The 26,385-nt window shown below is 43.3% G+C and overlaps 1 protein-coding gene across 1 annotated transcript in view; it reads left to right on the top strand.

Moving 5' to 3' along the window:
• The window catches only part of LOC311039364 (ribosomal protein S6 kinase alpha-3), a 53,546-nt gene extending 27,161 nt beyond the window's left edge, over positions 1–26,385 (top strand). The window contains exons 2-21 of the mRNA XM_084049191.1: positions 3,446–3,562; positions 6,429–6,510; positions 7,864–7,944; positions 8,131–8,210; positions 8,427–8,533; positions 8,778–8,815; positions 9,618–9,760; positions 10,656–10,726; positions 12,311–12,399; positions 12,840–12,904; positions 14,030–14,132; positions 14,725–14,828; positions 15,046–15,171; positions 16,306–16,395; positions 17,107–17,265; positions 17,704–17,865; positions 18,176–18,252; positions 19,301–19,418; positions 19,688–19,828; positions 20,799–26,385. Of these exons, the coding sequence (XP_083905317.1) occupies positions 3,446–3,562; positions 6,429–6,510; positions 7,864–7,944; positions 8,131–8,210; positions 8,427–8,533; positions 8,778–8,815; positions 9,618–9,760; positions 10,656–10,726; positions 12,311–12,399; positions 12,840–12,904; positions 14,030–14,132; positions 14,725–14,828; positions 15,046–15,171; positions 16,306–16,395; positions 17,107–17,265; positions 17,704–17,865; positions 18,176–18,252; positions 19,301–19,418; positions 19,688–19,828; positions 20,799–20,921 (2,076 nt within the window). The 3' untranslated portion in view covers positions 20,922–26,385. The remainder of the gene's footprint in view (positions 1–3,445; positions 3,563–6,428; positions 6,511–7,863; positions 7,945–8,130; positions 8,211–8,426; positions 8,534–8,777; positions 8,816–9,617; positions 9,761–10,655; positions 10,727–12,310; positions 12,400–12,839; positions 12,905–14,029; positions 14,133–14,724; positions 14,829–15,045; positions 15,172–16,305; positions 16,396–17,106; positions 17,266–17,703; positions 17,866–18,175; positions 18,253–19,300; positions 19,419–19,687; positions 19,829–20,798) is intronic.

Here is a 26,385-nt window from a genome sequence, read left to right as displayed (position 1 = left end):
TATATTTTGTCTTTTTTAACCGCAAGCCTAAAGCCGACAAATTGCAGATCTACAACCTCACAACACACATCACAGTGAGCTTGTAAATTTGCTATTTTCCGGTGCACTACACCGGTGCGCAACTAAGTGAAAATCAGGCATAACTCTTATCTCTAATCCTAATACTAACCCCAACCTCAATCTTTTCCTAAATTATAAACGTACTGTATCTCTAAAAAATCTTTTTTCCAACCATAGAACAACTATTTGTCTTGTGAGGACCAGGAAAATGGTTCCTCATAATGTCTATTTGTCAAAATGACTTGTGGGGACAGCTGGTCCTCACAACTATAGTAACACACACACACACACACACACACACACACACACACACACACACACACACACACACACACAGTTTTGTAAGTGTGATATCGTCTCTTTCGGGTGGAAGCCTCATATGTCCAAAACTGTTACTTTTCAGGATTCAAATGCAAAAACATCAAAAGTAGCAGATCTACAAGCTCGAAACGCGTCGCTTCGCGCCGCGTTTCGAGCTTGTAGATCTGCTACTTTTGCTGTTTTTGTGTGACGCTGTAGTATGATCAAGTAGGGCGTAAATTACCAAAAAACACAAAAAGTTAAAGTATGGAGATAAGAGGTTTTTGCCCGGCAGCAACGATAGCATTAGTCACTGCAGTTCACACAGTGTCCATTTTCACCCACTCTCTGTGCTTTCACTTCATGCTGTAATAACACTGAACATCAGGTTCATGGGATGTGTTCAGTGTTGCCAGGTCTGGTTATTATAAGCGACCTTGGGCTTGTTTTCCTGTAAAGTTGCTCGTAATTATCGGTAATTGCGGGTTGCTTTTTTGGGGGGGCTTGTTTCTAAAGTGCAGTTGCTTATTTAGTCCTGCTTCCGAATGTTGTATAAACCAGTGGTTGTCAAAACATTTTAATGTCAAGGATCCCCAAATGAATATGTATTTCGTACACAGACCCACATCTGAAAATATTTTGTGCCATGCACCCCCATACAAGATTTGTGTATTTAAATGTTTTTTGTTGAAAATAGCAGATCTACAATGCGTGGCATTAAGACGCATTTTGAGGCGCTATATCATTTTTTTCAAATAGCCAATGTATATGGGTTTAAAGTGGTTAAACGGATAGTCGTTTCTTTTGGGACCTGGTTGCTTGCTTCTCTCACAAAACCTGGCAACACTGGCAGTGTTGTTGACTGCACTGTAAAGACTGATAGTGTTGCATTGGCCTCTTCTACCTTTGCAACTAGGGTGCGGTGCTACAGAGTAAAGCAGGGCTCTTCAACGTTTTTCAGCCCAAGGACACCCTAGCTGAGAGAGAGATGAAGCAGGGACCCCCCACTACATACTGAATAAAACTGTGTTGCAGATTAATGCACTTGCACATAATCACTTAAACCGCCAATGCTTAGTGAACTTGACCTTTCACTCTGTACTTGGTCTGCTCTTTTTGTCCCCCTCTACACCAAACCTCTTGGACAAAAATAGCCGATCTACAAGCTTACAACGCCTCGCAGCGTCATAGTGGCAGGGCACCATGAACCTGTGGAATCTTTTGGAAGTTTCTTCAAAACATTATTGGATTACTTCAATTAGTTTGGTATGTCCATATTTTATTCTAGGTTGTAGGGGAGACAGGGCTACTCCATTTGGCGTTTGTGTGGGGGAACAATAACATTGCGGCGCCTCAACCGGATATGCAGCCTCTAGAGCAGTGGTTCTCAACCTTTTTAGGGCGCGACCCCCACAAATAATCATATTTGAACTGGGGACCCCCCACCCTGACAAGCACTTGGAATGTATAGGAGTTGAGGCATTTAGTTTGACTCTGTTCCACAGATAAATATTGTGTTGTGAGCATGTAGATCGGCTATTTTCAAAAAAAATTATTCTAATTTGACGATTATGTTTAACCATTTTTGGTAGTATAGTTTGCTGATTACTTTTGACGCAGTAATAGTTTTAGATATATTTCAATAATTTTTTTATTTTTTCATTTTTTCATTTTAGGTGTTAAAAAGGTCTTAAAATTCATGAAATTGTAACTTTAGAAATGTGAAATGTGCAGACACCCTTAATACACTTATACTGCATGTTGGTTTGTTTACTGTTGAGTGAGAAAACAATGTTGCACATTAAGCTAATCATCTGGGGACCCCCCCCAAAATAATTTGGGGACCTCCCTCGGGGTCCCGACCCACTGTTTGAGAACCACTGCTCTAGAGTAGGCAGGGTCACACGACCGGAACCAAGTTGTGGCTTGTGAGTTCACTACTGAAGCACTAAAGCATTGTGGGATTGGCCTTGTGCTCAAAAGGCACTTGACCACTTCAACATTCAACCATTTCAAAAATAGCCGATCTCCAAGTGTCACATTGCGACATGTTGTCACTCGTTGTGAGCTTGTACGGTAGATCTATTATTATTTTTTTGTTTTTGTCCTTGAAAATGTTCCCCTATAATGACATTTCCAGAATAGGGACACCAGGTGGAAAGTAGTTAATACCTACGTCCTCCTGTGGACCTGCTAAGGGAGGAACAATGGTTTGGGATGGTGCAAGTGTCTGGTGTGGTTGCATGTAACCCGGTGTGGATGTTAAACCACACAATACTGAGCCAACCTTCCTCTGAATAATAAAAAACACATTTTAAATGATTACTAGATGTTTAGCTGCTAAACATCTAGTATTCATTTAAAATGTTTTTAATTTTTTTTTTACATCTAGTAACTAGATCTTTAGCATTTATTATATAATTTTTCCAAATCTATTTACTTGGCTGTTTTTTTTTTTTGCGAGCACGTGATTTGCCGATTCATTGCTTCACTGGGAGTCAAATGGAAGTCATTGGAAGTCAAAGAGTTAAAGATAAATATGTGGTTCCTATCCTAAGCCAATAATTTAATGACCGGCAGCGGTTCCGGTAGGAGACACAAAGAGTCTTGTTTGTGTCTCCTACCGGAACCGCTGCCTACCGGTCCGCTGGTCATCAAATTATTAGCTTAGGAATGCAACAAAAACAAAGAAATATCCATGAATTCAAGTCTCCATGGGGTGACTAATCGATAGAATTAGTTTAGTAGAAAAGTTGTTTTGGGGGTGAACAGTTTTTCTGTTTTGTGTCTTGAAATGTCAAAGATAATAATATAATTGTGCTACTACAGTCTTCTTCTTCTTTTCCTTTCGGCTGTTCCCTTCAGGGGTCGCCACAGCGAATCATCTGCCTCCATCTCACACCAACTACCTTCATGTCCTCTTTCACTACATCCATAAATCTCCTCTTTGGTCCTCTTCTAGGCCTCCTGCCTGGCAGTTCCAGCCCCGGCATCCTTCTACCTATATCGTCCCAGCCCTATATTCAACAAAGCCATGTAATAATCAAATATATTGTATGTTTACCTGTGTGCCTGTGTGTTACAGGATGATGTCATGATAAAGGAAATCAACATAACTCATCTAGTGAAGGAGGGATCCGAAAAGGCCGACCCACGACAGTTTGAACTCCGCAAAGTACTGGGACAGGGCTCCTTTGGCAAGGTATACGTGTGTGTGTGTGTGTGTGTGTGTGTGTGTGTGTTTGTGTGTGTTTATGTCAGTGGCGCAGCCAGAACGCTATTATAGGCTGGGCCTGAGCAGGAGCGGGTGGGCACGGATATTGGGCGTTTTTTTGTTACTTTATTTCGGGGGTTAGGGTTGGGTTAGGCTTATGTTATTTAATTCTCATTTTTGCCTGATTTTACCGTTTTTTTATTTTTTTCAAATCCCCCATTTTTTTTTTTTTTTGCAAAATCGATTGGGTGGGCCGGCCCACCCATGGCTACGCCCCTGGTTTATGTTTATTCAGTTTTCAGCATGATCACAGATGTTTAAAAAGACAGGTGCCATTAAAAACAATGAATTATTTTGCTGATTACAATATAAAGCTTCAAATCTAAAAAATGCCTATCAATTGCCTATCTAAAAATCTAGTAACCTAAAACAAATCTAAAATCCACTATCATTTAAAAGTCTGCACATATATGGGATTGGTGTCCAGGTCGTCTCCATTCCTTGTTTGGCGACCAGAGATCTCCTTCCTGAGGCGGGGTAGCAAGTTTCTGAAGTTGGACATAAAGAGCTTCCTGGCAAAGTCGAGACACAGTTGAGTGCGCCTCTCTGCTAGGGTGCACAATGTGAGGCTGTGGAGAGCCTCTTTGTATCCCGAGTACCTCCGGCCAAGTATGATTTTGCAAGCCCGTTTCTGAACTCTTTCCAGTCTTTTCGTATGGTCGACAGTCAAGGAACTGTGCCAGACTGGGACTGCGTACTCCAGCACCGGACGCACATAGCCTGTGTAGATCGAAACCAATTCAGGGTCTTGGACCCCAAATTTCTTCAGGCGACATAGGACGAAAAGCTTTTTCTATTGGCCAAGGTCAACATATAGTCCACCTGGCTGTCCCATTTCAGCTTGAATGGTGATTTGAAATGGGACAGCCAGGTGTGTGTGCGTGTGTTAGGATCGAGGATCAAATGTCCCCACAAGTACAGTAGAATATGAGAAATAGACATTGTGAGGACCATTTCCTGGTCCTCACAAGAGCAATGATTGTTTTATGGTTGATTTTTTTTTTTTAGAAAGACGTTTACAATTAGGAAAATTGCTGTTAGGATTAGGAGAAGACATTAAAGAGATTAGGTGTTGGAATTGTAGATCTGCTGTTTGCAGATAAAAATGGCAAAATGTATAAAAAATGGCATTCATAAAATCGCTGTCTTAAAATGTTGATGTCCTCACAGGTACAGTAATACAAACCTGTGTGTGTGTGTGTGAGCTTAACCACACAGCGCTCCGGGTTTTGAACTGTATACAGTGCTGTGACAGTGATTTTTTTTTTACCACATACTGTATCTGTTCACTGTTTGTTTACATCACCATCCAACGTCCTTTGACATAATTTGTCCCCGAGATTTGATTTCACCATTTCTGGCGACAGACACAGTGGACCAAAGTGTGTGCTGTGTGCTCTCACACTACGTTAATTCATTGCCATCTGGTTGCGTTTGTTTGTAGTCGCTCAGAGAGAGAGCAATCTAAATCTCAAAGGCGCATTTAGTGTTTGATAGAGTTCTCAAATTCTGCCCGAAAATGGCCAAAACTCAAACATCGAATATCGGCGAAAGTGGCCGTTTTCAAGATGTTTTGGTCATTATCTCTGGAACGGAAGGTCCAATCTTCTCAGTTCAAAGCTTGTAGGATGCATGACATTATGCACATAATATTAATGACACCGTTTCGGGTTTTCGGGGTTTTCGGGCCTAAAACTATGGCCCTGTTCGGGCCGGCCCACTTAGGGCCTTCATTTTCATGGCCATTGAGAACTCTAGTGTTTGACCAGAAAATCCCGGGGGAAGAATTGGTGAACTGAAAGGTCAGCAAACGCACTGCCAAAGTTCTTATGACGTATTCTTGTTCTTATTAACCTGCTGAAAATGGAAAAAAAATCTTCAAGATTTGGAGGATGAATGTAGTGGAAATCAATATAATTTGGTATTATTCCTGATACAAACCTGTAGATCAATGTTTCTTAAACTTTTTCATGTCAAGGACCCCCAAAATTATATGTATTTGGCTGCGGACCCCCATCCGAAAATGTTTTGTGCCAGGGACCCCCAGAAGAGAAGATTTGTGTAAAAGAAAATAAATCAAAATGATTCCAAAAAGTCCAAACACTTTAAAGATTTTTGAATAGCCAACGTGGAGAATGGATAAAGTGGTTAAAATGATTGTGATCCCCCAACCACTGCTGTAGAGTGTGTGTGTGTGTGTGTGTGTGTGTGTGTGTGTGTAGGGGGCGGGATTTTCCGGTTGTATATGTGTAGATTACCATTATAAAAGAAATGGGTCATAGCCCATACACAGATTAATGTCTACATTCAGTCCTGTTTATCTCTGCTGGACATAAGCAGGATGGAGACAGGCCATCTGCAAACAACGATGTACACCAGTGCTTATCAAACTTTTTCATGTCAAGGACCCCCAAATTGATATGTATTTGGCCACAGATTTTTTTTTTGTGCCAGGGATCCCCAGAAGAGAAGATTTATGTAAAAAAAAAAAGCACAATTATTCAAAATGTCCCAATACTTTCAAGATTTGTTTTCAGTTAAAAATGCAGCGCAGCACTATGTGACGTGCTGTGGGCTTGTAGATCTGCTTTTTTTAATAGCCCAATATATAAATGAATAAAGTGGTTAAAATGATTGTGACGCCAACAAATTTAGCTGGGTACCCCTGGAACGCCCCCAAGGAACCCACTTTCAGAACCACTGATGTACACACACACACCAATTTTCTCTCTCTCTCTGTGTGTGTGTGTGTGTGTGTGTGTGTGTGTGTGTGTGTGTGTGTGTTTGTGTGTAGGTGTTCCTGGTGAAGAAGACCACAGGGCCAGACGCAGGCCAGCTGTATGCCATGAAGGTGCTAAAGAAAGCCACGCTTAAAGGTGAGTGTTATTTGGGGGGGATATTATTATTTGCCTTGTGTTCCCCCATTTTGTCAATGCAAGTCATGGAGAAGGAAGGGAAGTCAGCAGACTGTGTCTCAGCTCCCAGTTGAAAATGCGGGTCTTCATCACGTCTGATACAATACAATACAGGCAATAGGCGTGTTATGTACAAACAGAGGACAGAATCATCCACCCACCTGATCTACAGGCTCTGGCTGCACTGGCTAGTGCTACGCTGAGGACTTGTAGATCTGGGGAAAAAAGTAAAGCCAAAAGCAGTAAAGCCAACTGTCAGTCAAACGGAGAGCAATTCTCCAATTAAAGAGGGAAAGCGAGGGTCAGGTTATTAAACGGCCATCAGTATAACATAATAGATACAATAATTCATTGTCTAAAGACTATTCAAGATAAATGGAACACATAGAAAAATAGAACACATGAAAAATAGAATCCCTCCTCAGAAACGCCTAGATGTAACGACCATATACAGTGAAAATGCAATGCAAGTCATCACAGCTCAAAGAGGAATGTCCCACCTTGATGTGAGACCAGACATGAGGAGAGAGCTGAGGAGAAGACAAGAGCAGAGGAATGTTTGAGGAGAAGTTCATATGCATGCTCCCTCTGGTGGTCACCACGACACACTACCACAGCATCTCTGGCCCTCTTATTTCTCCCTCCGAGTTTAATCTGTCTCTCTCTTCGTCTGTATCTCACCTTCTCTCCTCCCTCCCTCTCTCTCACTCTCTCTGTCTGGAACAGATTCCATCACCCCTCCTCTGTGGTTTCTTCTCCATTTCTTCCTTTTATTCAATTACTCATCCATCACCATCTGGGAGCCTCGCTCCTGCCAACGTAGATGAGAAGGGCTGAACGAAGAGACGAGAGGAGAGGGGAGGGGAGGGGGGTGTGAGGAAAGGGGAGGAGAGGTGAGAAGATGAGAGGAGAGGAGAAGAGGGTGTGATAAGGGAGAGAAAAATAGAACAAACTGATATGAGGAAGAGAGAGAGAGTTTCGCTTTGGTTTGAGCTATTTTGGGGCGAGTTGAGTGCTGCTTTTGTCTCTAGGACTGGTGTTTGTGTGTTTGTTGGTGCTGTTGTGTATGGGATTGTGCATCTGTGTGTGGTTGTCTATTTCTGTGTTTTTGTTTGTGTGTGTGTGTGTGTGTGTGTGTGTGTGTGTGTGTGTGTACACACCTGTGGTGTGTCTCAGTGAGTGAGTGAATGAATGAATTTCTATTTTCGTGTCTTGTCATAAGACCCATCCATTACGGGATTGTAAGACACCAAAAACATCAATAAAGTGTGTGTGTGTGTGTGTGTACACGTGCGTGCACCCTTTGTTTTGCAGTGCGTGACCGCGTGCGGACCAAGATGGAGAGGGACATTCTGGTGGAGGTCAACCACCCCTTCATCGTCAAACTGCACTACGGTGAGTCAGCATGCCGACCGACCTCAGCCAATCGCAACACACCGGTCTGCTGTTGAATCAGCAACAACGCCGGCTCTGGCCAATCAGAACAACTCATTAGGATGAGAGCTATGACGCTGTCAGCTTTATTTATTTCTCTCCTCCATCTCCTCCCCTCTGTCTGTCTGTCTGTCTGTCTGTCTGCAGCATTCCAGACAGAGGGGAAGCTCTATCTGATCTTGGACTTCCTACGAGGGGGGGACCTGTTCACCCGTCTCTCCAAAGAGGTATCAGCCCCCCATGCATCCTCCTCTTGTGTGTGTGTGTGTGTGTGTGTGTGTGTGTGTGTGTGTTTATATTACTACACGTGTGTGGACCAAATGTCCAGAATAGGGACCTTAGGGTTCAAGTGGTTGAAGCACACTGTATTATGCATGCGTGTGTGTATGTATGTATGTAGGTAATGCATGTGTGTGTGTGTGTGTGTGTGTGTGTGTGTTTAGGTGATGTTTACAGAGGAGGATGTGAAGTTCTACCTGGCAGAGCTGGCTCTGGCCCTCGACCACCTGCATGGCCTTGGAATCATCTACAGAGACCTCAAACCAGAGAAGTATGAACACACACACACACACACACACACACTTACACTTGCTGTCAGGCAGAAACCTCTTATCTCCATATTCTAACTTTTTGCGTTTTTTCGTAAACACCCAAAAAAAAAAAACTGAATTTCCACTAAACGTTTCCATTTAGTTCTCCTCGAGGACATTTAGTCCAGTCCAGTTTCTGCTGCTGTTATTAATGCCTGGATGCATTTCTTCCCAAACACACAAAAACCATTTGTGTCATTTCAGCATTCTACTGGATGAGGACGGCCACATCAAGCTTACTGGTAGGTAATGTTACACCCTCTTTGTGTGTGTGTGTGTGTGTGTGTGTGTGTGTGTGTGTGTGTGTGTGTGTGTGTGTGTGTGTGTGTGTGTGTGTGTGTGTGTGTGTGTGTGTGTGTGTGTGTGTGTGTGTGTGTGTGTGCCACAGTATTTTATATATCCTTGTTGCTGACTTCATTGCAAATCATAATGAGCCTTTTCATCATAAAGTTTTATAGTCCTCATTTGTGTGTGTGTGTGTGTGTGTGTGTGTGTGTGTGACTGTGTGTTTACTCTAGTCTAATTGCTGACTACATCTATGGCAATAACTAGACATTTTCAGTGTGTGGGGGTGTGTGTGTCTGTGTGTGTGTGATCTTGTTGCTGACTTCTGCTTTCTCACTGTAAATACTAAATAGAGTTCTTTATCATTTTGTGTGTGGTCTTAAGTGCGGCCATCCATCCGTGTGTGTGTTTCTTTCTTGAGCACATCTATGCTTGCACATTTCTATGCCTATAAATATTGTGCGTATATTAAGTGTGCACAGTTCCATATGCATGTGCAATGCATCCGTATGTGTAATGCCCCTGATTTATACTTAGATGCACGCCAGTGCTCACAACAGATCACGTTAATTACGTGATCTTTTGAGCACTGGCTTGTAGATCAGCTTGTAGATCAGCTATATGTTCGCTGAACGACACTGGTGTGCAATGATATCTTAAGCATGGGGTCATTATTGAGAAACAAACCCTGACACAGTGATTATTAGGGGGGTCACGCCTGCATTACAGCCGTGTAATAATGAAAACGGTGCGTTGCAGACTTTGGCCTGAGCAAGGAGTCGATAGACCAGGAGAACAAGGCCTATTCCTTCTGTGGGACGGTGGAGTATATGGCCCCCGAGGTGGTCAACAGGCGAGGACACACCCACAGCGCTGACTGGTGGTCCTACGGTGTGCTTATGGTGAGAAGGGAGGGCTCCTCCTCATTGGTCGGTTAGAATTTGTTGAAAATGTGTTGCTTTATGTAGTCGGGGATAGTTTAGACACAGTGGTCATTGGGGGGTGTTCCAGGGGGTCCTTAATGTTAATATGGCATAACAATAATTTGAACCACTTTATCCATTTATACGTTTGGTATTTTTTACTTGTAAGTATTGGGGGTTCCCTGGCTCAAAACCTTTTCAGATGGGGGTCTGTGACCAAATACATGTTAATTTAGGCATGCTTGACATGAAAAAGTTACAGGACTTTGAATGCATTGGCACCGAAGGAATGCACTGGTATCACTGTAGCCGAGGATATTTGGTATCACTGTAAAAAGAACAAATTTGGTATCAGTGTTCATAGATACCAATGTTCATAGATTGTTTGCTGTACTAATGCAGGCTAGATGCATGGAGAGGGACTTGTATAACTGGTACCACTGTAGAACATGTACACACCTCTGATACTAGCTATGCTTACTGTAGGAGCCAATTGTCATTGTATTATTTTGAGTAAATTCATGATTAAGCTTAAGAATATTGTTTGCTGAAAAGGTTAAAAGGTGATTTCTGGTAATTTGATTACATAACTGTCATGTGTGTCTAAAGAGGTCTAATTGTATTCTGTTTGATGTTTAAAAATAGTTGATGCACCTGTGTATAAATGCGATTATGTCACACTTCTAGTTTAGTTGGAGTCAGACCCTGAAGGAAGCAACACAGTTTCTTTGACCGTGCACTTGACTCTTTGTGTTTTCTAAGTAAAACCTTTTTAAAGAATAGTTATTTCGTCTTGTCGTTCGCATTTGAAGAAATAGACGTAGTGCCACTACACTTACCTTACCCCCTCCCTCTCTCTCCCTCTTTCTCTCAGTTTGAGATGCTGACAGGAACACTACCATTCCAGGGGAAGGACCGGAAAGAAACCATGACCATGATCCTTAAGTGAGTCACATAATCCTTTCTTGTGATCATTTTCCTTTATTGATTTTCCAGATGCATAACCACGATGCACACTATTAGACTCCACGAGTGGATAAAAATGGTAACACAACAGGTGATCGATCAATAGGCGATCGTTCTAAAAGGCTTCTAAGGTTCATCAAGATCGAATTCCACATCTCTATCGTTGGCTCCTTCACTCCTCTAGATAAGTAGGCCTATGTTGGCACCCGCACTGGAAAGGAAAAGGGAGTGGGGCGGTTTCCAGCGCATAGCAATTACATCTTTTTGCTGCTGTAAGCCCGACTAATAATGCTTGCCTTTTGTCAGTGTCAAGCCCGGTTTAGACAGATTATTCGGTCGGTGTAAACTAAAGTATCTGTCCAGCACCACTAGGGATTCAAATCCCACTTGACCAAGCATCAATAAGAACACAACTGTCAGCGTTCGAGGGAGGGAAACTGGTCGGCGAAGTTGATCTTTGTCACTGCCTATTGACACCTACGGGTTGGGGGTGTTGAACGGAGTAGGATGGAGACGCTAATATCCTCCATGTGCATGCATTCCCTATTTGCATCGTTCCCAACTTGAATCATTCACGAGTAGACAGGTCTAGTGGAGTGAAAGAGAGAGAGTGTGTGTGCTGTGCATGCACTCATGTTATTGCCACTGCATTTGTGTGTGTGTATAAACATGCATGTAATCCAGGGCAAATAGCGGGATTAAGATTAAAGGAGATAAACTGAGAAGAGAGAGGATGAGAGGATAGACAGAATAGAGGAGAGATAAACGAAAGTAGACCCAGTGTGCTAAATACCAAAGTACGACAGTGAGAGAGGGAGTGAAAGGGGGAGAGAGAGAGAGGCGAGAGGGAGTGAGCGATGGGGAGAGAAATATCGTTGCTGTCAGGCAGAAACCTCTTATCTCCATATTTTAACTTTTAGTGTTTTTTCCGTAAATGAACGCCCTACTTGATCATACTACATTGTCACACAAAAGCATTTCGAGCTGGTTAGATCCTGAATCCTGAAAAGTAACAGTTTTGGACAAATGAGGTTTCTACCCGACAGAGACGATATGCAGATGAGGAGGAGAACAACAACAGAAGAGGGGAGAAACTTAACGAGAACAATAAATAAAAACTGCCTGGTGCTGAACTTGGACAGAAAGAGAAGAAAGGATTTATAGAAATATTAAGCTGCTTTCTCTACTTCCTCTCTGTCACTCTCACGAGAAGAAACGCTGAGCTTGTTTCTCCAGAATGCTGATGTGGTTTCCTGTGCGTGCGTGCGTGCGTGCGTGCGTGTGTGTGTGTGTGTGTGAGTATGTGCGAGAGAGAGAGGGCCATATTGCAGTCTAGTCTTTCACATGGTTTCAATTGTTCAGATGATATATAATATGGATATTTGATGACTGTAGCAGAATGCTTGGTGCTATGATATTGTTTTTTTTTGCATCCAACTTTTTCTCCATATAACCCTTTTATCTCTGTCTATCCACTCTTGCGTGCGTGTGTGTGTGTGTGTGTGTGTGTGTGTGTGTGTGTGTGTGTGTGTGTGTCTGTCTGTCTGTCTATCTGTTCTTCAGAGCTAAGTTGGGGATGCCACAATTCCTGAGTTCAGAAGCCCAGAGTCTCCTGAGAAATCTTTTCAAGCGCAACCCTTCAAACAGACTAGGTAAGAGAGACACACACACACACACACACACACACACACAGCACCCCTCTCACCTTTGACAGTCACAGCACTACTCTACCCGGGGTCTTCAACGTTTTTCAGGCCAACGACCCCTTAGCTGAGCGAGAGATGAAGCAGGGACCCCTCCACTACATATTTGATTCATGTCAAATGTGTGTTTTCAGACATTTAACGACACCAAACCTCTTCGCCTCTACAACCTCTACAAGCTTACAAGTGGTTTATGTAAAAATAAAGTCCCTATCACACAAAGATTTTGCGGCCCCCCTGCAGTATCTCTGGTGTCCCTGGCACAAAACATTTTCAGATGGGGGTCTGCGGCCAAAATGCATATCAATTTGGGGGTCCTTGACATGAGAACTACTGCTGTAACAGAGCAGACTGACTGACTGATCCGGTACTGTTGTGTGTCTGTGTAGGAGCCGGACCAGACGGCGTCGAGGAGATCAAGAGGCATCAGTTCTACAACACCATCGACTGGAATGTACGTCCATCTCTGTGTCTGTCTCTGTCTCTGTATCGTTTATCTTGTCTGTATGAAAAATGTGTTCTTAGTCATGTTTGTATATCTGTGTCTTTTGTCTCCTGTGTTGTTATGTTATTAACAACCTGGCTGTGAAAATAATTCAGATTCGGCTTTTATTGTCACATCACAGCTCTTCGGGTGTAATAAAAAGTGGGTGTAATTAGTTTTTTGTGCGAGCTCCATCGTCTTTGTTATTTCCAGAAAGGAGAAAAAGAAGAAGACAAAAAAAAGACAAATCGACAAAGAATATCTACATATACACAGAGCATATCATCTGTCGGGTGGAAACCTCATATGCCTCATAAAAGTAAAAACAAAAATTACTTTTCAGGATTCCAATTCTAAAACAGCAACTGTTGATGCTTTTGTGTGACGTGTAGTATGATCAAGTAGAGCGTTAATTTATGAAAAAACACAAAAAAAGTTACAATATGGAGATAATAGGTTTCTGCCCGACAGCAACGATATCCAACCGGTACAGTTTGTACATGAGATCAGACATAGGGCCTATCAACATAGCAGCAGGTATATACCGACATTTTAGGTGCAAAATGAATATCAAAGAGAATATCAGCATGTTGTACACGAGATTGCCGACCACATAGTCCACAAAGAGGTAACTTAAAAAAAAAAAACTCACAAGGAAAGGAAAGAAAGTCCAAGGCCAGCCTGTTGACAGACTGTGGTCATGCCTGTTATTATATTGTTGCTTTCGGGCAGAAACCTCTTATCTCCATATTCTAACCTCTTGTGTTTTTTCGTAAATTAACGCCCTACTTGATCATATTACAGCAGATCTACAAGCTTGTAGATCTGCTACTTTTGCTATTTTTGAATTTGAAAACCTGAAAAGTAACAGTTTTGGACGACATTGACTGATTGAATACTTTTAGTCAGAAATGTAAGCAGCACGTGGTACTGTCAGACATTAAGGCTGAAAGAGAAACACAAAAAAGTAATGAGGTTTCTATCCGACCGAGACAATTATATTTGACTCAAATGTGTTTTATTTTCTGACTGGAGTGTCTCTCCTCCTTCTCTCCTTGGTCTTTCTCCTCCTCCTCCCTCCGTCACTCCCTATAGAAACTGTTCCGTAGGGAGCTCCACCCCCCTTTCAAACCCGCCTCGGGACGACCAGACGACACGTTCTACTTTGATCCAGAGTTCACAGCAAAAACGCCCAAAGGTTAGAAATGTTTTTGATTGATTGAATACTTTATTAGTCAGAAATGTAAACGTCACGTCACAATTGCTATTACTCTCCAAAGTCAGGATCGGCAGCAGACCCCAAAAATAGGGCATTGGTTGTGGAGCTATTAAAGCCAGGATTAGTGGTTTTGATGATCACTTCCCTGCATCAAGCTAAAAATACATGTGGTACTTTGAGGCACTTTGGATAAAAGCATCTATGAAGAGGATGTGAGATGCATGCACGCTGCAGAAGAACCACCAGCAGCACTGACAGAAATGCCCTTTAGATACATTTTATTTGATTAGGCACGGGGCAGCGTACGTACGCTGCCCGTGCCTAATCAAATAAGGGGTATCTAAAGGACATTTATGTTGAGTGCTCCTGGCCATTCTTCTGTGTTGAATGGACTCATCTGTACCGTACACTTTGTACCGTAAAGAAATTAACTTGTTGAAACTTGAGCCGTGCTCGCAATCGCTCCCTCTTAAATCGTCAGTGAGATAAACATGTATTGTGTGTGTGTGCGCGCGTGTGTGTGTGTGTGTGTGTGTGTGTGTGTGTGTGTGTGTGTGTGTGTGTAACTCAGACTCCCCAGGCGTACCCCCCAGTGCCAACGCCCATCAGCTGTTCAGAGGGTTCAGTTTTGTGGCCATTACGGAAGAAGAGACGCAACCAATGCCCAACAATGTTGTACGTACACACACACGTACACACACGTACACACACACACACACACACACACACACACACACACACACACACACACACACACAGACGTGCGCTCTTTGCGCATAAACACACCTGATCACATGTTTTATTCTCATATAGACCATTTTGTACAACTTAAAACACATTAATGATGAGTGCTAATGAGATCGTGTGTGCATGTGTCCTGCCTACATTTCAGCAACTGCACAGAAGCACGTCCCTGTTCTCCGACGCGTACGAGATCAAAGAGGACATCGGCGTCGGCTCGTACTCCATCTGCAAGCGCTGCATACACAAAGGGACCGGCATGGAGTACGCCGTCAAGGTATATAGGCTCACTCATGCACCATTTAGAGTTGTTGCGATACCGATACCAGCGTCGGAAAAGCTGACGATACTGGCCTAAAATGCTGGTATCGGTATCGACGAGTATGCCAGTCTGTGCCATTCTGATACCACGCCATTTATCTACATGATGATATTGCAATAATTTGAATGTTTCGGTTGATGTTGCACTACTGTTTTGTACTGTTTTATTTTACTAACCTGTAGCTGCACTTCAACACTTATTAATGGATTTTTTTTATGTATTCCTAGATCCGTGGTTCTCAAACTATTTAAATAGAAGGACCATCATAACTCTGAGAGTGTGCAAATGGAACCAAATGGACCCATAGGGTCCATTTGGTTCCATTTGTACACTTTCAGAGTTACAGACCCGTATGGGTCCATTTGGAAACCCCTCATGGTTTTGGTTAGTTGGTTTTGGTTTTAGGTTATTATATTATTCTCCAAGAAACACAGCAGGTTAGACAGCATTACAGGCAGATAAATGCAAACATGACATCCTGCACAAAGTGAGTCATTTCAAGTTGCGATTACAACAGCAAACAGCAAAGTTGATTGATTGATTAGATTAATTAGCAGTTTGCAAAACAAAGCACAGGAAAGTACAGTTCAATACAAGGTCAGCTAAGAGGATTTTAAACCCAAGAAAGCCTTTGGCTTGTTTCCATTGGTGTCCTTTGTAATGACAGACAAATATACAGTACTATGCAAAACATCATATAAACAGTTTGAAAACATAAACAAAAATATATACAGTAAAAAGTTCGAGGGGGGGGGGGTTTGGCTTTGACTTTTACAGGGACCGGTTTCAAATTGCAGCCACCTGTAAGTGCTCTTTTAGAGCGGTTTTGAAGGAGAGTAGGGATTTACACTCGTTTACGACTGTTGGTAGGGCGTTCCACATTTTTGCGGCATAGCAGTTAGCAAGCTCACGTGAAGTGAGCTAGTAGATCAGCTAGTTTTGATGATTTTTTAATATATTTTATGATTTATATTGAAAAGTCTAAAATGAACTCCTGTTCGGTGCTCCAGAGGGCATCCAGCTGAGGCATGTCTTGTTTGGTTAGTTTGGGAAACGGTGAACATCCACTGTGTGTCTGTGGGTTCACAGATCATCAGCAAGGCCAAGAGAGACCCTACAGAGGAGGTGGAGATCCTGCTGAGATACGGCCAACACCCCAACATCATCACACTGAAGGATGTGAGTCCCTCCTTCTCCAACACATCACATTTTTTACTTAAAGGGGAATTTTGGACCACGGTTTTCTTACCTTTTCTATGATGATATGATATCCTAGGATGAATGGTACAGTAGGAAAATGTCATCATAACTCCATCCCGGGTCCGCCACAGCTAAAAACGCTGTGTTAGATCGCATATTTTGATAGCTTTTTTTTTTTTTTTTTTTTAGATCCGGCGTTCACCAGAAGTCTCGCTAGACGAGATTTCAATCTCGTCTGCGAGACTTCCGGTGGGGCGCATTCAAGACTATCACGTTGCATAGTGTTCTGTCACTATGAACGTCAGATCTCACCAGAAAATGCAATGTAGAAATACTCTATTCAACATGTACTTCAGTTAAAGTACAAACGTATTGGCATTCAAATATACTTAAAGTACCAAAAGTTTAAGTATATGCAGAATGTCCCATTTCACAAGTCTAAAATGTATTAAAATATTTTGAAAATAGCAGATCTGATATGTTCATGTAGGTTTTGTAAATAATAATCAAAATCTACAAAGTAACTAGTAACTAAAGTTTTAAGTGCAGTACTTGAGTGAATGTTACTTTACACGTGTGTGTGTGTGTGTGTGTGTGTGTGTGTGTGTGTGTGTGTGTGTGTGTGTGTGTGTGTGTGTGTGTGTGTGTGTGTGTGTGTGTGTGTGTGTGTGTGTGTGTGTCGGTAAACAGGTCTATGACGACGGCCGGTCGGTCTACCTGGTGACGGAGCTGATGAAGGGAGGAGAGCTCCTGGACAAGATCCTCCGACAGAAGTTCTTCTCTGAGAGAGAGGCCAGCGCTGTGCTCTACACCATCACCAAGACCGTGGAGTACCTCCACGTGCAGGGGGTACGCTCTCTCTGTGTGTGTGTGTGTGTGTGACCAAATGTCCTCGCAAGTATAGTAGAATTTGAGAAGTAGACATTGTGAGGACCATTTTCCTGGCCCTCACAAGATCAACGGCTGTCTTATGATTAAAAAAGATTTTTTGAGATATGTTTACAATTATACAAAGATTCAGATTAGGATTTGACATTTAGAGGTTAGGTTTGGGGTTGGAATTAGTGTAAAACATGATTTATACATAGTTGCGTGCCAGTGTCCTGCACGGGAAAATAGCTGCCCTACAAGCCCACAATACGTCGCAGCTTGTAGATCTGCTATTTTTAGGCTTATGGTTAGAAATGGCAATATATTTTTTTTACATTCATAAAATCACTGTCTTGTTGATGTGCTCACAAGTATAGTAATATAAACCTGTGTGTGTGTGTGTGTGTGTGCGCGTAGGTGGTCCACAGAGACCTGAAGCCCAGTAACATCCTGTATGTGGACGAGAGCGGCAACGCAGAGTCCATCAGGATCTGTGACTTTGGCTTCGCCAAGCAGCTGAGAGCGGAGAACGGCCTCCTCATGACGCCGTGCTACACGGCTAACTTTGTAGCGCCGGAGGTATGGTATAGCTAGCACTGCTTAATCGCTCTCTCTCACTCCTGTTCACTCTTACAAGTACGTGTTTGAACAACCTAGTGCAGGGGGTAACATGAATTTACACAACACTGTTGATAGTGCTGTCAAACAAGGCTATGAAACTATCTATGAAAAAGTTGAATCTGCAACACAATTTTATACAGTATGTAGTGGGGATCCCTGCTTCATCTCTCTCTCAGCTAAGGGGTCCTTGGCCTGAAACACGTTGTTTTTACAGTTTAACCGTAAACGGCTGTATCATTGTGTGTGTGTGTGTGTATCCGTCCGACAGGTGCTGAAGAAGCAGGGCTATGATGCAGCCTGTGACATCTGGAGTCTCGGTGTCCTGCTCTATACCATGTTAACGGGGTAGGTGTGTGTGTGTGTGTGTGTGTGTGTGTGTGTGTGTGTGTGTGTGTGTGTGTGTGTGTGTGTGTGTGTGTGTGTGTGTGTGTGTGTGTGTGTGTGTGTGTGTGTGTGTGTGTGTGTGTGTGTGTGTGTGTGTGTGTGTGTGTGTGTGTGTGTGTGTGTGTGTCTCTCTCTCTCTCTCTCTCTCTCTCTCTCAACATCGTCTCTGTCGGGTGGAAACCTCACATGTCCAAAACTGTTACTTGTCAGGATTAAAAAAAATAAAAATAAAGCTCGAAACGCGGCGCGAATGCTTTTGAGTGACGCTATTGTATGATCAAGCAGGACGTTAATTTAGGAAAATGAATATGGAGATAAGAGGTTTCTGCCTGACATGCAACGATATGTTTGTGAGTTTATCTACAAGTTGTATGCTTTTATCCTTGGGGATGGCTGAGCCAGGTATAGTAGTGCACTATAACCACCACATGCCCCCTTGTGAGTGGCGAGGACCTGAGTTAAAACCCGACTCCCATCACGTCTCCCTTCTCTCTCACCCCTTGGTTTCTTGTCTCTCTATGTAGCAGTAGTGGCTCAGAGCCTCTGCCTGGTGACCAAAAGCCTGATATCTCCCCGGTGCCCCGAATCCGGGGCATTACATCTAGTGTACACTCTCCTGTCTAAATAAAACAAAAGCTGCCACAAAACCAAGCATCTGTGTGGTGTGCCCAAAATCTCTTCTGCCCGGTTCTCCTCAGTGGCTGGAGCAATTGATCTGCATTTCCACACAGCCTTTGACCATTAGTATGTGCACGGAACACCGAAGCCCGTTTTTCGCTTTCCCCAAATGTCAGCTGTTTATTAGCGTTTTTGTGTTCGCTGGCTCCCGGGGGTTGTGTGTGAAACAAACGCCGGTGTTGCCACGTTCGTGAAACAAGCGGACCATGACACACTTTGGGTGCTCATATCCCGACGGGTATGGTCTAATAGTAATAATGTATACCTCTGTGCTTTTTGTCTTATTTTTTCTCCTCTCTCTCGCTCTCTGTTTCTCCTCGATCTCTCCCAGTTTCACTCCATTTGCCAACGGTCCTGAAGACACGCCAGAGGAGATACTGGCTCGCATCGGCAGTGGGAAGTTCTCTCTGTCTGGAGGCTACTGGAACTCTGTGTCAACAGAAGCTAAGGTGAGGAGACACTTTTACATAAATCTTCTCCTCTTCTCTTCAAAAATAGCCGCTCTACAAGCTCAAAACGCATCGCACTGCGACGCGTTTTGAGCTTGTAGAGCGGCTATTTTTGCTACTTTTGTGTGACATAGAATGGCATTAATTTACGAAAAAAGTTAAAATACAGAGATAAGAGCCCGACAGTATATGTATATGTGGCCCTCTGGAGTGAGTGTGGAAATATAGTGTCCCTCTCCATCATCAAAGTTGCATCACCCCTGTTGTAGGACCTGGTGTCCAAGATGCTGCACGTGGACCCCCACCAGAGGCTGACGGCCGGTCAGGTCCTCAGACACCCCTGGGTCACACACAGAGACCAGCTGCCCAAATACACCCTCAACAGACAGGACGCACCGCACCTTGTTAAGGTAGGAGACACGCACGCACGCACGCACACACCAGTGGTGGAAAAAGTACTCACATTTTCTACTTAAGTAAAAGTATCAATACTGCAATGTAGATATACTCTGTTACAAGTAAAAGGCCAGTGTTCAAAATGTTACTTGAGTAAAAGTACAAAAGTATAGGCATCAAAATACTTAAAGTACCAAACGTAAAAGTACTAAAATGTTTGAAAATAGCAGATCTACAAGCTCACAAGGCGACGCGTTGTGAGCTTGTAGATCTGCTATTTTCAAATAGCCTAGGTATAAAATAGGGCTAAAGTGGTTAATGTATGTTTTATAATGTAATAATGTATATCTGCAAAGTAATTTGTAACTAAAGTTTTCAAATAATTGTAGTGGAGTAAAAGAACAATATTTGCCTCTGAGATGTAGTGGAGTAGAAGTAGAAGTATTGAAAATAGGAAATACCCCATTAAAGTAAAAGTACCTAAAAATGTTACTTAAGTACAGTACTTCAGTAAATGTTCTTAGTTACTTTACACCGTTGCCAGTGAGTAAAGTATCATCATGTGTGGCACACAACACGATATTACAGGTTTGAGTCAATGACGTTGTTGGCCAGCAGGTGGCTCCACAGCTTCACAATAAAGTCAAACAGGCTGTCTCTCTGTTACAAGCAGCTGCCATATACTGTATGAACTTGCAATTGATCCACTAAGAATAGGCTCTATGCACAGCAGCTATATTGGAAAGAATTTGGGCCTCTTCCTTACTTCCTTCACAGGTCTTACCAATGTTGAAGGAGGCTCTGTTCCCTTCTGGACAAATTAGAGTCAGGGTGCTGATATTGTGCATGCTGGCTACCTGGAAACACTCTACACCAGAGGGCCTCAGAAGAACGCAACGGCACTTTGCCGTTTTCTGTTCTGATCGTTGCTGCGTAAACGTCGTCTACGAAATGAACACTGTGTTGTGTCTCTCCTCTACATAGGGAGCTATGGCAGCTACCTACTCGGCCCTCAACAGGAACGTCCCTCCCGTGTTGGAACCCGTGGGCTGTTCCACTCTGGCCCAGCGGAGGGGGGTGAAGAAGCTCACCTCCACGGCCCTGTGACCTCACCAAACCTTCGTGGAAAAAAACACCCCCGTCAAACTTTCCCCATCAACTCTTGACCTCGATCTGCCCCCTCCTCCTTCACTGGACTACTGATGGACCCTATAGGACCTGATGATGATGATGATGATGATGATGATGATGATGATGATGACACCAAAATAGGAGCACACAGAATCTGTTTTGCCCCCGCACCCTGCTTTGTCCTGTACCACTATTGGTGCTGTTGAGTCCTTCTCTCATCTCACTTTAAGAGTGGTTGGACCTTACAGGATCTATTCTAGATCATGGCCCCACTAGTCTTTGTGGATCTGGGATTTTGCTAATGCCAAATAGGAGCACCAACCCCACTCCCCTCCCCTCCCTCCCTCACTGGCGTGTTACCATAACAGATTATTCCACAATCCCCTCTTCCTGTGAACTCCCCAATCACTGGGAATGCTAACGCCAAATAGGAGCACAGAATTCTAATTTCCTGCCACCTCCTCCTTGTTATTATTATAATGGACTATTCCTTCACTCTTCCTCTGTCTTGTTGTAAAGTTGTGCGGTTGTTTTGGGGGAGGGGAGGGGAGGGGGAGGGGGTGGTCTTTTGACGTTTCGTCCAGGCCTTTAGCGTAGCTGTTTTCAGCTTGGTTTTAGTGGAGAAGGAGGAGCATATTATAATGCTGGAAACGCTGAAATGAAAAATGGTATTGGTGTCTGCTGTGGGAGACCGCGTATGTTCCAGCCCCCCCCGCTGCGGACAATCAGTGCTGCCTTGTTGTATTCCCCCGGAGACTCAGTGTCAGGAAGATGAATTAATAAAAAAAATAGCTGTATTTATTTGACACATATTAGAGGGAGGGGAGAGTTGGAACAATAGTAACTGCCGATAAACCCAACATATGCATCTAAAGAGCTTATGATCGCGTTATTATGAGCTTGTATATCTGCTATTTTTGAATAGCCAAAGTATAACACAATGGTTAAAGTGGTTACACAGACGCGTTCCCGGTCTTAACACATTGACTGCCAGAGTTTATTCCAAATTTACCCCCTTGGCTGCCAGCGATTTGCGTGTTTTTTTGTTTTCTCTATTTTCTGCATTTAAATGCATTTAAGTTTCTCAGGCCATGGTTTTGAACACATACGACGATCGACCAGCAGAGCGCAGCAAAATGACACCCTCGATGACTCGCTGACTCGCCCCCCCCCTCCCTCCAGGCTCAAACAGTCAAAACAACATGAACCGGATGTGATTGTCTTCGACAATCTCTGATCGGCTTGTGATACGATGTGATACACGACGACGATGCCTGATCGTCACCCGGACCAAAGAAAATAAAAGGGGAGCTTTCCCTTTGTATTTTATAGCGTGTCCAAAAAAGGGGTTTTCTCTATTCTGGACGAAAATGACCGGAGAAAAACGATGTGACCCGGAAACGAATTTTTTTTTTTACATCCGGCTTCGGGTGAGTGTGACGTAGGCGGAAAACGAAAGTGATGATGAAAAGTAAACAGACCCGCGCGATCACAGATGAAACCAATGAAAATACCTAATATCGAGATAACTCGATCTAGGCAGTCGAGCGCTGGATTACTATTATCGAGTTAACTCGATCTAGGCAGTCGATGTGTTAATGGGTTAAAAAAATCGCACCCTGTGTGAAGGAAGCGGTGCCTTTGATGAGTGGCCTCCTGGTGGCGCTATAATAGGGCGGGGCGGGGCGTCAGCAATTAATGCTCGTCCCTATTGGTGGTGTAAGTCCACATACCAAATTTGGACTTGCTGGCATGCTGCGAACTGGAGTTATAGCTGTTTAAAGCCAGTGGCCTCCTGGTGGCGCTATAATAGGGCGGGCGGGGCTTCAGCAGTCAATGCTCGTCCCTATTGGTGGTCTAAGTCCACATACCAAATTTGGACTTGCTGGCATGCTGCGAACTGGAGTTATAGCTGTTTAAAGCCCGTGCTCAAACGGACAAACGGACATACGGACATACGGACGGACGCGGTCAAGTGTAGAGCGGCTGGCACCGCTAAAAACAACCAGAAAATCTTAGAGGTAGTGTCCTCACATAGAGTCACACGGGTGATGCAGAGGTGACGGCGGTGTTTGTACAAGCAACAAATGAATGTGGCTGTGTTGCCCTCGCGCTTGGGTGCGTTTGGTCCTGTCTAGGGGTCTGATCTTGGGGTGGGGGAGGGGGTCCAGCAGCACAGCACAGCCCCCTCCCCTCTTGCTGGTTTACCTGGCAACAAGTTGTCTTATTATACCCAACATCATTCACCCCATGCCTTTTTTTGCCCTGCTCGGTCTCGCTGATGACAATGAAGATGACAAAATGGTGGAATGCGTGCGTGTGTCGTCCCCCCCCAGCTCTAGCTAGCAAACAAAAGTGTAGACCCTGGAGTGGAGAGAATCACACATTGAGATATATGGACATTTTAACTTGATGCTTTGGCAGTATCATTTTAACCTTCATGCCAGTAAAAAAGCACATTGGATTCAGTCGAAGTGAATTTGGGAGCTCTGGATGGCATAATAAGCACTGGTCTGAGAACAGTCCCCCCCCCCCTCATGTTACCTCTGCTTCAACTGGAGGGACACCCAACTTATGAACACCCGATCCCCCTGTCTGTCTGTCAGTCTCCTCCGGACCCCTTCTGTACGAGTGTGTAAAAAGCACTGATGTGTGTATCTCTGTGTGTGGTGACACAGGGACACTGAACTGTAAATACTGCGCTGAAGCAACTCAGGTTTCTGTTGATAATGCATTTTTTTAATATATTATGTCCCGTTTAGGAGAGCTATATGTACATAAAGCACACAGGCGGGTTGTTGGAATTATAAGATCCATGGATGATGCCCTTTTGTCTGATTAACCCATTGAGACCTGAAGCCGATTCTACATCTCCTAAATCTCAGTATTCTGAAAAACGTATGTTTCTATATCAGTGGTGCTCAATCTTTTTCATGTACCCCCAAAATGATGTGTATTTGGCCGCGGATCCCCATCAAAATATTTAGTTCCAGGGACCCCCAGAAGCAATGATTTGAGTTCAAAATGTTCGTTTCAAAGTATTTATATTCAAAGATTTGCACACATTTTCACGATTTTTCAAAAATAGCAGATCTACAAGCTCGTAGCGTGGCACTCGGTGCCGCGCTATGAGCTTGTATATCTGCTATTTTTGAATAGCCCAAAGTGTAAAATAATGCTTTTTAGCTCAAATCTAAAAATGACAGTTCCAGGTCTTAATGGGTTAACGTTGAGGATAAAGAGATGGCTCCTACATAGAAACCTCCCCAATGAAGATTTCCGTTTGAGGGGGAGGGGGGGGGGGGGGGGAGAATTACCTAAACTCTGATTAATTATAAAACCAAATTACAGTATATATGAGTCTCACTTATCTAACGTGCTCTGATCCACACATGTCTACAGTGTGTGTGTGTAATGGTGACTGGTGTGTCGGCTGACAGGAGTTGTTTCTCTGTAGGAACCATCATGATATCCACCACTCTGGGTGAATCCTGCTGTTAATGTTTGTGCTCAAAAGGAGTTTGTTTCTGCCACAGATCCCTTTAAACTGCGCACAACCTGCCTGTCTTATTCCATAACTTTAATGTTGTAGCAGCAATCAGCAAGTCAATCAATCAGTGATGTATAAGTAGTATTTTTTTTTTGGTTATAACTGATAACATTCCGGGATGTCCTCGGTGCTGCAGGGGTTAAGTCACCACCCACCCACCCACCCACCCACCCACCATGGTGGTTCGATTCCCTCGTGGTAGTGCATCCGTGCCGGGCGCCCCCAACAAATCGTCTACGTCCAAAACTGTTTATTTTCAGGATTCAAATTCCAAAATAGCAAAAGTAGCAGATCTTCTCTGTCACTGCACTAGCAACGCCTACAGGTGTTCAGCAGGGAGCGGTACTGGGGTGGATAGTGTCCTCCCGGTGAAACTCGTCACCGACACTGTCGGGTGAACAGAAGCGACTGGTGACTCCGTGTGTATTGTTTGAGTTGTGATTGTAATTTAATACAGTGGTTCTCAAACGTTTTCGTGTCAAGGACCCCCAAAATTATACGTATTTGGCCGCGGAACCCCTCATCTGAATTTTTTTTTTGCCAAGGACCCCCTAGAAGAGAAGATTTATATTAAACAAATTCAAAATTATTCAACATTTTCCAATACTTCAAGATGTTTTTTTTTTTGTTAAAAAAATAGCACGAAGTGACGCGCTGTGAGCTTGTATAACTACAATTTTTTTTAATAGCCGAAGTATAAAAAAATAACAAAGTGGTTAAAATGATTGTGATGCTATTAGCCAATTATGCTGGGGACCCCCTGGAAACACCCCAAGGACCCCTAGGGGTCCCCGGACCTAATTTTGAGAACCACTGGCTTAATAGCCTACATAGGTTCTGACCCAACAGCATGTTGCTGACCAAATACACAGCAAGCCAATCGACAGAACTTGCAGGTGTTGTTCGCTCACACTGATTTCCCCCTCGCTGTAGCACTTGCCTTCTCCCCTAACGGATAGAAAACACCAATATAGAGCTATTGTTCTCAACCAAGATGCGCTCTGGGACTCAATTTTGTGTTAACCATGAAGTCAGAAACCATTTAAAATACTTTAAAAAGGTGCATATTTTGTCCACAACACTATCAGCCATGTCTTACCCCACTTTTGGGTCCCGAGCTACAGTATACCGGTTGAGAAACGCAGCTACAGCAAATGCCTTTAACCTGGTCTGTCTGTGCCTATGCCATGCAGTCAATTCTGCCAGTAGTAGGGACATTGACATTGGACGTTGAAGCTGTCACCACACGAGACCGGACAGCAGACAATCAGTCACTGCTACAATTATATAAAAATGCTGTTGAAATACCACTTGCTCTTTTATTGCTATCTAAGACTCATTGCATCAGTAAAACCCAGCTACCTATTAACCATATACATAGTACATCATAAGCCATGATAGGATCCTATTAACCATTAGGTGAAATTTAGATTCCAGTGCTTGTGGCAACATCCAGGCCTCTTTCTCTCCTGTCCTTTGGTTTTCTGAATGTGTGTGAACATAAGGGATGTAACTATTTCTCAGAGACAAAAACAAAAAAAGTTATTATTTCTATATAATTTTATATATACAGTAAATGTGCAAAGCATCCTTGCCTCGTTCATCTTTCACTGTACAGCTTTGGTAAAGGAATGTATCTTTAATGTTTGTTTTTTGTTTGTTTTCTTCCTCAAAATAATGAATAGGAAAACTGAGTTTTCTTTCCATAGTTTTATCTCTGTTCATTTGTCACTCCCTCTTGATTTTTATCCCTGCAGAGATGTTCCCATGCCACTCTGCGTATTGCATTCAGCCCTGCTGCTGCTAGTCCAAATCTCTGTTTTTCTATTTGCAGTGAGGGGAGAAGTTTCTATTGAAAATAATAATTAAAAAAGAATATTTGAAAAATAA

Source organism: Gymnoscopelus microlampas (assembly GCF_963454915.1).
Source record: "Gymnoscopelus microlampas genome assembly, chromosome: 22".
Taxonomy (NCBI): domain Eukaryota; kingdom Metazoa; phylum Chordata; class Actinopteri; order Myctophiformes; family Myctophidae; genus Gymnoscopelus; species Gymnoscopelus microlampas.
Note: the sequence above shows the minus strand (reverse complement) of the source record. Positions and strands in the feature narration are given on the sequence as shown.